General features: G+C 37.8%; 1 protein-coding gene across 2 annotated transcripts; it reads left to right on the top strand.

Annotated features, from left to right (window-relative positions):
• The first annotated feature begins 5,134 nt into the window (after positions 1–5,134).
• On the top strand, positions 5,135–11,347 carry LOC131347700 (uncharacterized). Of its 2 annotated transcripts, none has more exons than XM_058382046.1 (9): positions 5,135–5,323; positions 6,564–6,610; positions 6,950–7,240; positions 7,392–7,676; positions 8,196–8,419; positions 9,189–9,314; positions 9,476–9,562; positions 9,673–9,771; positions 10,537–10,590. In XM_058382046.1, exons 1-9 carry the CDS (start codon positions 5,319–5,321, stop codon positions 10,546–10,548), a joined length of 1,176 nt encoding a protein of 391 aa, XP_058238029.1. In that variant the 5' UTR covers positions 5,135–5,318; the 3' UTR covers positions 10,549–10,590. The 2 variants fall into 2 exon arrangements, with proteins under 2 accessions (XP_058238029.1, XP_058238020.1); XM_058382037.1 differs by lacking the exon at positions 10,537–10,590 and adding an exon at positions 10,616–11,347 and having other exon boundaries at positions 5,136–5,323.
• The last annotated feature ends 260 nt before the right edge of the window (positions 11,348–11,607 follow it).

Below are 11,607 nucleotides of genomic sequence, written 5' to 3'. Positions count from 1 at the left end.
GGCACTGGTGTAGGACGAGAAGTCTCCACTCTAATTCATCCCAAAGGTTTTTAATCGGGTTGAGGTCAGGACTCTGTTCAGTTCCCACACACCAAACTCACTTATCCGGAAGGAACAGGAAGGCCCCATCCCCAAACTGTTCCCACAAAGTTAAAATGTCCTGGTATGCTGAAGCACTAAGAGTTCTTTTCACTGGAACTATGGGGCCAAGCCCAACACCTGAATTCAATGATTTGGTCTGGTGTCCCAAAACGTTTGGCAGTATAGTGTACTTTAAATGGCTAGTATTCACTTTTACTTTAAATTAAGTAGAATCCATTAATTTCATTGAGTGCATTTGAGGATTTGTGTTCGAGATGTCAACAGTGCTGTAGTGAAACAGTTTTGCAGCAGGATCCTATACCTGTTTGTCACCATCTTCATTTAGATTCTCACAAGGAGAGTGAGTCATCATTTCTGTTGTATTGTAGTTACATGCCTACCTAACATCCTTTCACTGTAAATTACTACTGAAAAATTTTAACACCGTTGGAACTTGCCTTGACGTGTTGCTTCAGTTCTTGCATTCATATCAGCGCACATAATTTTGTACAAGAGGGAGGTGAGAAACAGTGATGCTAAATGTGAACCATTTGTGCTGAAAGAAAAAAATATTTAAGGAAAAAATGATGTTAAATATCTTTTTTTGGTAATAGCAAAATGTAAACTGCTCTGAAGATGCACGACACTCCCATCTTTCATCTTTCATATGGGGTTCTGTGGTGTTGGGTAAAATTACAAGCTACAGCATTGTATGTTTTACAGAAAAAGAATGCATAATTACAATATTTGGTTACTCAAAGGCTTGCGGGAGGCACAACTATGATTAAGTGATTATTTCCAAGGTGAAGCATTAAAGAATATTTCCCCATATATGGAGTTTTAACAACTAGTCTGACAAGCATGGCCATTTTAAATGTCAGTGTCTGAACAAGTGCCAATGCTTAAGAAACAGAAACTGTGTGTGCGCCTGAGTTTCCTCTCTCCAACCTATGCATTTAATTTGATTCAATTCAATTAATTTGTACAGAGCCTTTTACAATGGACATTGTCTCAAACCAGCTTTACAAAAGAAGGGAAACAGAGAAAGGAGAGAAAAAAATTATTAAATTAAATTATTAAACTATTTTATCCCTAATCGACGGTGTGTCGACGGTGACAAGGAAAAACTCCCTGAGATGATATGAGGAAGAAACCTTGAAAGGAACCAGGCTCAGAAGGGAACCTCATTCTCATTTGGGAGACACTGGACAGTAACTAATGTAACTGAACTAATTAATGTCCTTTCTACAACAGCAATCAAGGGCCCATGAGGAACTATTAGGTCAGTGTAGTTTCTGAGTTCATGATAGGCACTAATTCTTTGCTGTCACAAGCTGACAGATGCAATGGCAGACGGTGTGAAAGTCCCCAAGTGGCTCTGTCCATGGCTGTCTCCTGGTCACAGGATGTCCAGACAGCTCCATCCACAGCATCGGTGAGTACCACCAATCGATGAGACTGACCTGCCTGACCAGGGGTAGAGGCAGCGGTCACACTGGGAACTTGGGAGTGGAACATATAGCTCGACAGAGAGAGGGAGAGAGAGAGAAAGACATTAAGTATGCTTGTGATCATGTGATGTTTAAAGGCAATGTAGGTGATGTGTAAAGTGCAGGCAGGGACTCCAGCACTATGACAGCATAACTAAAAGGGAGAGCCAGAAGGTGACGGACATGAAGTTTACAGTGTGTTGGTGTACGTGCATAAATATCCTTCCACATTTACATCTCTTTGTCTGAATAGAAAATAAATCTGGATTCTAAAATCATTTTACACTGATTTATTCTTCTGCACATGCCCTATTCAGCTGGACAGCAAACGCACCCTGCTCCAAAAGAGAGACGCAGTGAGCAACAGAATAAGTGAGGTTTACTTTACACAAATTCACCATTTTATTCTATTATCTAAAATAACATGTTCATCCCCATAATAAGCAGCAGTTTTAAATTGAATCTCTAACAAATACCTAGCATGTCTGCGAATACTTAGAGAAACCAGCATACCTTCCAGAAGGAAAGTGGTGGAAAATGTGGTTATACATTAGAACATAGACTAGAAAGTGCTACAGTTTCTGCCTGATTGCCAGTCAGGGACCTTATCTGTTTTGATAAACTGGACTAAATCAAAACATTTCACTACTCAATTAAGAAGCTTCTTCAGTCTGGATATAACAAGAAAGAAATGCAGTTTACGTGACCTAACGTCCACATCTCCAAAGAGACCTTAGGGAGTGTTTTATATAATCGGAATGACTTTTTTTGTTGGTTTGTTTTTTAAATACTACTCCAGTACTTGGATATTCACTCATATTTGTTTCATCTTTACAACCTCTTTGCTGTAGTGTTTGAACAGGGTTTCTGTTCTTAGAGAAGCATAATTCTTTTGTTATGTGTATAATAGTGAAATGCTGGCATTTTCTTTTAACTCTCTCTCTCACCTTTGTGGACAGCCCTCTCTCTACCTTGACTATGAGCTGTTCTCTTCTCTTGGTTGAAAAGCAACCCAGCATACAGAGGGCTTGGAAGCGGAGTGATTAATCACCTGTTGAAAGAATGCTGCCTAGAGTATAAAAGGAAAGGAAATGATAATACAAAAGAAAAAAGGAAAAATATTTTTTTGAGTTCTTATGTTTTCTGGTAAGTACAATAAATGGCACCAGTACTCAAAATTCTCCAGTGGTACAAGAAAAAAAAACACATCTCTCTTCACATCTGAGATAATGTGATGTTAAATATAAAGCTGAAAGTTTGAACTATAAGACAAAGGAAAAAATGAATAGGGGCAAACTGTAAAGAGTGTAAATAGTGCATACTGTACAGTGCCTGACGTTATAGATAGATAGATAGATAGATAGATAGATAGATAGATAGATAGATAGATAGATAGATAGATAGATAGATAGATAGATAGATGGATGACATGACAAACTTAAAACTATTAGTTTTTAAAAAGAACGATTTTGGCACGATGGCGTCCCCTTTAAGGCGCGCCTATGTACTGCATATACTTCACACCCAATTTTTGCGCCCCAAGACAGATACATTACAGAAGTAACACAGATGTTACTATAAGGTGTAATATCCTAATCTGCCCTAATCTGCCATTACTTTATGCAGATATCAAGCAATTCATAAATGTTTAAAGCAGTAAGCCCCATGATGACTATATCATGAAAAGCACTGTGGTTCAGCCAGCGTTAGACTATCAGCTTGTTTAACCGAGACGTAGAATCTCGTCTTTCCTATTAAGCATTTCTGTTCATTTGATCACAATCTAGACATGTTTTTTTGTTTTAGCTGAAATCCATTGCAGAATAGTTTATTTACCTGGACCAATTATATTTACATATCTATTACAGTACACAATGTAATTATTTTTATATCACACTATAAAAGAAGTGAACACATGATGGCCTCACATGATGACCCCCCCATTCACTCTTAACCAGATAGAACACTATAACACTACAGGTTTTTTTAAAGTTATTATTATTATTTTTTTTTATATTATATGGAAAAATTTCCTTTACGATATGATGGTCAATATTACCACAGATGCATTCACAATCACAAAGAATATAAAATTAGTAAATAATAATGTCAGAAATAACAATAAACAGTGTGAAACACACATACACCGATCAGGCATAACATTAGGTGCGTTTACATGGACACTTGTAATCCGATCGTACCAGGACTAGAAGCACAATCAGATTAAAAAAGTGTCATGTAAACACGTCAATCGGATGGAATTTACCACATCCGATTAAAATTTCAATCGGATGGTAAGGGGTGGTTTAAACCATTTTTAGTCCGATCGAGAGGACACGTGAATCGGATGGAATATGTTCCTGGAAAGTGCAATGACGTATGACGTACGGACGTTGATACGAATGATGTATGACGTACGGATGTTTTCGTGGACTGTGCGCATGTCAAAAGATCTAATCCGATTCTAATCATGTCATGTAAACGCGCATAACAATCTGATTACTTTATACCGCGTTCATATAAACGCTGCGATCGGATTCGTCAATCGTCAATGAATTCAGTCCGATCTGATTAAAAAGTGTCCATGTAAACGCACCTAGTGTGAGCATTGAGAGGTGATGTGAATAACACTGATTATCTCCTCATCATGGCACCTGTTAGTGGGTGGGATATATAGGCAGCAAGTGAACATTTTGTCCTCAAAGTTGATGTGTTAGATTTGAGCGAGTTTGACAAGGGCCAAATTGTGATGGCTAGACGACTGGATCAGAGCATCTCCAAAACTGCAGCTCTTGTGGGGTGTTCCCGGTCTGCAGTGGTCAGTATCTATCAAAAGTGGTCCAAGGAAGGAACAGTGGTGAACCGGAGACAGGGTCATGGACGGCCAAGACTCACTGATGCATGTGGGGAGCGAAGGCTGACCTGTGTGATCCGATCCAACAGACGAGCTACTGTTGCTAAAACTGCTGAAGAAGTTAATGCTGGTTCTGACAGAAAGGTGTCAGAATACACAGTGCATGATGGGTCAGGGCTGTTTTGGCAGCAGAAGGGGAACCAACACAATATTAGGCAGGTGGTCATAATGTTATGCCTGATCGGTGTATCTACACAAAAGAGAACATTCTGCCTATTTCTTCCTACAGGAGTCCCACTAATCTTGTTTATTAAACTCCTCCAATCATTCCGTAGTAAACGAGTAATCCAGATGTGCATCTCTTTTTCTTTTTTTTTTTGCAGAACGCCTTCTAGAAATCTCGAGCTTTTTTAGTCACGTAACCTCATGAAAAAAATGACCTGGACTGGGCGTGGCCATGAGCGTGTGGGTGTGTGTCTGGACTGTGTGCATGAGCAAAGTTATTGCAAGTAGACGCTGTAGATGGAGGCAGATTGAGGTTACTTAGCAAGCACTTAGTTTATCATGTCTAACATCAAATGCATTTACTGACATCTTTATAATATAAAAAAAAACCCTTTAATTGACTCCGAAAGCAAGCACTTTTAGAGTAGGCGGTCCCTCAGACCCCACCTATTTCCTTTGGCCAAGCCCTATTTTCTTGCCGTCAATGTTGGCATGTCCGGGTTTATCCAGTCTGACGGGCTTTTTTTCAGTTACACGAGGTATAAGTTTGCACGACAGGGTCCAGTTTTTTTATTTGTTTGTTTGTTCGTTTTAATTGATTGTCTGTAGTGTTGCTCGGTGTTGGATAAAGTCGGATCACTTGGGGCTCCATTATTTCCCAACTAAATATGAGGTGAGTATAATTACAAATAACTAATACTACTTTATATTCTATGTATTGTATGAGGGTGAGATTTGAGTGATGTAGAAAAACGGATACCTTATTACTGTTTTCCCAAAGTTGGTCCAAGTTTTACAAAAAAAAATGAAATTTTCAATCAGTCCTGCAGTCCAGAAATAATGCAACCAGTGCATTTGGTGGTTTCACAAAGGGATTCACGGATGATCCTTTATTATTACAAACAATGTAAAGTGGTTTCTTACTGGGTTAGGCTTTTGGTTAGAATTTCACTTCCAAGCTGTAAGTGTTAACCATGCTCTGCCATTCATTTTTGTGCTGATCAAACTCTTTTGGACGGGTATTAATAGTGATAAGCTCAAAATTATAAGGTCCTTGAGGTCCCTTAAACGCCTTGAGCTCTTATTGCACCCTTCTCAACATTGTAAAAGTTCAATATTTAGCTTTAGTGATTGCTGTTTTTTCGATGGCTTTAAATCTTGATTGCTCACATCATCTCTCCTGTTCTTTGTGCCTAATAACTGTGCCTAATGGGTTTCTTTGCACACCAGTCTATGACGCCCTTCCGATTTGTGCGGTTATTGAGATTCCTGTCTCATCGTTTACAATCGTCAGTAATGTTTTAATGTCTCTACCACTAGGTGGAGATGTTACTTACATATAAATTTTCAGAAAAGCATGCCCTTTTTCTGCCTACCTATGTTTTTTTTTTTGGCTATCGGTCCATCTATGTCCATCTGTCCAAGACTGTTGAAGAACAAGTGGTTGAATGTTTGTAGGTTTTATAAGAACTATCACTGTAGAGCAGATAAACTAGTTAGGTCACATAAGGGCCAGATGTCTGAAATATAATGCATATCTTAAGGGTATTTCAGGCATACAAATTAGTAATATGAAGGAGAAGACATGTGGGTGGTGGAGGCATTCCAGGCATTGAGTTCTACGTGACTCCTTTGTAACGTGATCAAAAGTATTTCTGACCATCCAGCTTTAAGCATCCCAGCTTAGAGTGGTCTCGGGAGATGATGGTAAGCAAGCCTGTGTTGCGACCATTTCCAACCATTCATCTTGAAGCAAACATTTTACCCCAGATCAGCTAGTTGAACTGAAATCACTGAGATTCGTGGAAGACTAGCAAAAGACAGCGCTATCGCAAAGGAGTGCCGTACTACTGAACTTGTTCTGCATTGTTCTTGCTAGCATTAACTTAAATATTTAATTCTTTTACCCACAGAAAAATGCAAACCTTCTGGATCCTTCTCTTGGCTGCTCAATTTGCATGTAAGATTTTTTTCCCTTATCTCACTCATGCATTCTCAGGCTTAATCCAGAACATGCCTCTACAAGGACTGCAATGCCTCTACAAAGATCATTTAGAGTACAATAGTATCACGTTCTCCTTTTTTACACAAAAGCTAAGCAGCATAAAGCACAGATTTTAGGCCACAGGTTTACACTCACTTCTAGGTATTATAAATAAATGATTTTGTTAAATTACCAATGGCTGCAAAGAAAGCTATATCTTTTGTTATTTTAATTGTATTAGCATATGGTGTAGTATGAGTCATTAAGTACATTTTAAAGGAGAGCTGTTAATGTTTGCTCTCTGTCTGCCCTTAGGCTCTTGTTTTGCTTTTTTGACTAAGACATATCTTGAACAACGGATGTATGGTGATCAGCTGAGTATCAGACTGTCGTCTGGGGCTGAGAAATTGCAGTTTACTTCTGCGGATGAACGTGAGCAGGAAGTCTATTGGTCCAGATCTAGCAAAGCTAAAAGGGGAGTAGTAACAGGAAGAAATGATGACAGGAAATTTGTAATTCATTCGGTCACATTTGATGATGAAGGAACCTACACCGTGATGAACTACTGGAACAGTAAATCATCCATCCATTACTTGAAGGTTATCAGTAAGTGTTATCAGGCAATCTTTAACGTGCCCTTTTTATGCCGTTTTTGTAAAACTTTATTAATTTTGTTTTTATATACAATGCTTCCTGTGCACACACACTTCCTGTTTAAATGAGAATTTAATACTACCTCTGTTAATTGCTTTTCAAGCTAAAAGGAGTTCGCAGGATTGTGTGGCTGGAGAATCCTTAAGCATTTATCTGCTTGGTCTTCCAAAGAATGATGCCACACTGCATTTTTCAAACCATGATTTCAACCTCACTCTGGTGGAGCGTGGCTCACCTGTGGGCAATTTACATCCTGAATACATGGGACGTGTGCAGGTGACTAAGACCAGCATCGAGGTGCTCAATATCAATGTGTCAGATGTGGGTAACTACACACTCAGGGATCCTCTAAATCGCAAAGTCAGGATTATCTCTATGAACTTGGTTGGTAAGTTTCCACCTGAGGGCCTCAAAATAGTACTTTCTTTTAAAAAAATTTAATCGTTTATTTGTTTTCAGTAAATACGTACCAGTAAACGCGCATATCAGCATGGTTTAGAAGGTGTGTGGAAACCAGAGGACATAGAGAAAACTCACACACATCATGAGAATGTGTTTGTCTTTAAGATTTGAACCACACTCCAATATATATATACAGTATACTTGGGGACTAATAGATTAAAAATTGCCTGTGATTGATTGTAGTCATGCGTATAACACTTTTCACAGGGGGGAAAAAAAAACTTAAACAATAAAATCTTTTTCTTTATTATTACTTTATCTTTAAAAGTTTCTTTATTTTAACAGTAATAAGAAATTACATAAGCTCTTACTAATGTTCATGATGTTAAGTACAGCATTTTTTTAAAGAAGCATATTTAATGGTCTGTAGATATCTGACATGGTCTATCGTCTTGCAGATCCCATTTCCCTCTTCAATCTTCATCTTCTTCTTCTCTCTTTCTAGATAGTCATGGAGGGTCTAATGCAGGTCCTCTGGCAGCTCTGCTGCTGTTACTCGGTATTCCACCCTGTATTTGCTGCTGCTGTAGAAAGCGGATTTGTAAAAAGACCAGCCAATCCAACACCAACAACACCACCACTACCACTGTGAAGTATGACAACCAAATTAATCCACCTGGACCTCCACCAGCCTACGGCAGTCCCGAAGCTTCTGCAGGTCCCACACCGGTAACACACCAACACACAGCACAGGATTGTGTAGAAGTCATATTTCTGATTTCTTATATTGTAAAAATCAAACATTGGACCCACATTATGCATAAATGTGAGTGGAGTGTATGTGTATGCCAGAGAGTGTATACAGACATTAGTATGTATACAGTAATGTTTGAGCACTTTACTTAGTTTACTTTATAGTAAAAGTAGTAATAGTGAATGGATGAGAGAGAATGAGAATAATCAAGGAAATCCCTGCATGCTTTTCAGACTCTGACATGAGTGAACTCAGTCAGGCACCAGAGATGTCTCATTGTTTTGAAGGTTTTTTCATTTTCATTTCACAATCATGCCTGATTAAGGGTTAAAGATATTATACAATTTAAATGAGTTAAACAAATGTTTTTTAATTTCATTGTCTTTACCACTTATCCGATCTATCCTTGGGTCACGGTGAGCCTGTGCCTATCTCTAGCGTCATCAGGCATCAAGGCAGGATACACCCTGGAAGGAGTGCCAACCCATTACAGGGCACATATACACACTCATTCACTCACGCAATCACACGCTATGGGCAATTTAGAGACTCCAATCAGCCTTGTAGCATGTCTTTGGTCTGTGGGAGGAAACCGGAGCTAAACAAATGTTAATGATCTATATTAAACCCATTCTAGGAAATGGCAATGGAAAAAAACTACCCACTACATAAAGAAACAAAATTAATTAAAGAATTATTCGATGCTTGTATCTTTACACTCTATGCATCTGTGCTACTTTTCAGGGCTATACCCCGGGTTACCCTGCTATGGGTGAGAGTATTGTTCATCCTCCACCTAATCCCGTATTTCCTCCTCAACCACCCTACAGTGGATATCCTGCCACATTACCTGCTATGCCCCATAACCCTGTAAGACACACACACACATTGTCAGGCTTGTTTGAATTGTCTTGATTTTTTAATTATTTCCTATATACAAGTGATCGTTTTTCTTTGCTTACATATATTTAAATAATGTAAATAAGCCAGTTGGGAAATGACTTATTAATGGATTTACCTATTGCTTCCAGAATCCCCTTTACCCTCCTATATCTGGCTATCCACCAGCACAGCCTCCTCAGTGGAGTGAAGCTCCCAGTTACCAACCTCCTCCGGCTGTATGATTCTACTTCATCCATTAATCCCCTATGCAATTCTGTGCTGTTATTCTGCATTTCTCACTACTCAGATTAATCAATCCACACCTATTTTGTGTCTGTGTTTGCAGGGTTTTGCTCCAGTGACATACAATGCTTCTGCTGGCCCTGAGCCAGTTAAAGGGGAAATACCTCCTACAGCTCCACTACTCGCACCTCCACAGTCTGAGGTACATCCTCTATTAATTCATTTACATTTCTGTTTTTTTTTATACCACATAAAATTACTTAGGACTGAAGAGTATTTGATTATAAGATTAAAACATGATATCTGATGTATATGCCATTTAAATGGGGAAAACTTGCAATTCTCTGCCATAGATTCAATCCCTTATGTTATGGTGCAGAAAATATACACCACTGGTCAAAAAATATGTTGAATCCTTTATAATTGGAGGGGTCTGGTCATCTAACCATGTAATTTCAATTCAAGTTCAGTGGCACTCAAGTAGGTCACACATGGTCACTGAACATGTCCAGCAAAAGCTGAAGCACCTAGCATCTGAATTATTTCTGTTACAGCAGCAAAGAGGGAACCTACTCTCATAGTAACATCTGAGTTTAAAAACTGAAGTTTAATAAACACGTATGGATGTGGCATTCAGCTGTCCATACACAGAGTACACACGGAAAGTATATTTTTGGCAAGGCTGTTGTGATGGCAAAGTGTATATCCTTCACATAAGACCTACACAGAACTTGATTCAGAAAAATCTAATTAACCGTTCATTTGGGGCATTTTGTGACACATGAGAACATTAAGGGTGAAGATACCCTTACAAATGGATATTTGGGATGGTCTATATATTTAATATATAGTCTATATATTTAAGACAGTGCTGTAGTATTGACATGGAGTAGTATGTTTAGGAGTATTATAAATGTCATGTCATTCTCTTTCTGTTCTCACCCTGTCATAACCTTCCTTTGTCTAGTTATGTATCTGATCCTCTTTCTGTATAAGCAGTACAGAAAATGGATGGATGGATAAATATTGTTCATCTCCTTTACTAGGTGCCACAGCATCCAGCCCCAGACTCCAACAACCAATTCAACATCAACAAGGCAAATGACTCGAACGCCAACTTCCTGTAGTTTCTCTTCCCTCGTGGCTATTTTCTAAACATTTAAAAGGTGTAGTAGTTTACAAAATTGTGAATGGCCCTGATGCACATGTTAGAGATTAATTTGATTTTTTTATTCAGAACTTTTCAGGATTCAGTAGACATGTTCGTGGTGTAATGAACTGTTTGTAACTTACTGTGAAATGTAGTATTTCTAACACATGGAAGGGTCAAGTAAAATGAGACCCAATTTGCATCTTAAAAAGTGGAGTGAGGAAAAATTAAGGGCTATAATAAATTAATGAAATACCTCACAGTATGTTTAAATGATACATTGCTGGATTTATGTGAATTAAATTGTTTGTTTTTTTTAAAAAACAAAAAAACAATAGAACTGGAAAAAATATAATTTAATTTTTAATTGTCTAAAATGATGTAGGTGTTTTGTACTATGTTCATAATTTTAGAGAGTGGTGTGAATGTTGCTAATGTATTTTTTTCATTGATTTTTGCATAACCTGTTCAAACATTCATTAATGGGTTTATACATAAATTATGTATGATTTATACATAATTATGTCTTAAGCTTAATGTTCTGTTTGTTTAAAGAAATAAATGATAGATTATTAAATTTTATACCTGAATATGTAGCCAACATCTACTTTGAAACACAGGCTGTATGAAATAATAACAGATGTATTAAAGACGTATTAAAAACAAGTCTAGTAAATGTGTAGTCATTATTATTATTATTATTATTATCATTATGTAAAATGTTTTTAGTTTTTAAACTAAAGGGGAATCCCTACCTACCCACCTACCTTCCTACCTACCTAATAAAGAGCAATATTTTACCTTGATGTGGAGCTTGAAAGGTGTGTATGGAGCTTGTGGGTGAAAGTTTAACAAAATTCCCCTCAATTACTTTGTAATTACCATACA

The sequence above is a fragment of the Hemibagrus wyckioides genome, linkage group LG03 (assembly GCF_019097595.1).
Source record: "Hemibagrus wyckioides isolate EC202008001 linkage group LG03, SWU_Hwy_1.0, whole genome shotgun sequence".
Taxonomy (NCBI): Eukaryota; Metazoa; Chordata; class Actinopteri; order Siluriformes; family Bagridae; genus Hemibagrus; species Hemibagrus wyckioides.
This window is presented reverse-complemented; position numbering and strand designations above follow the sequence as displayed.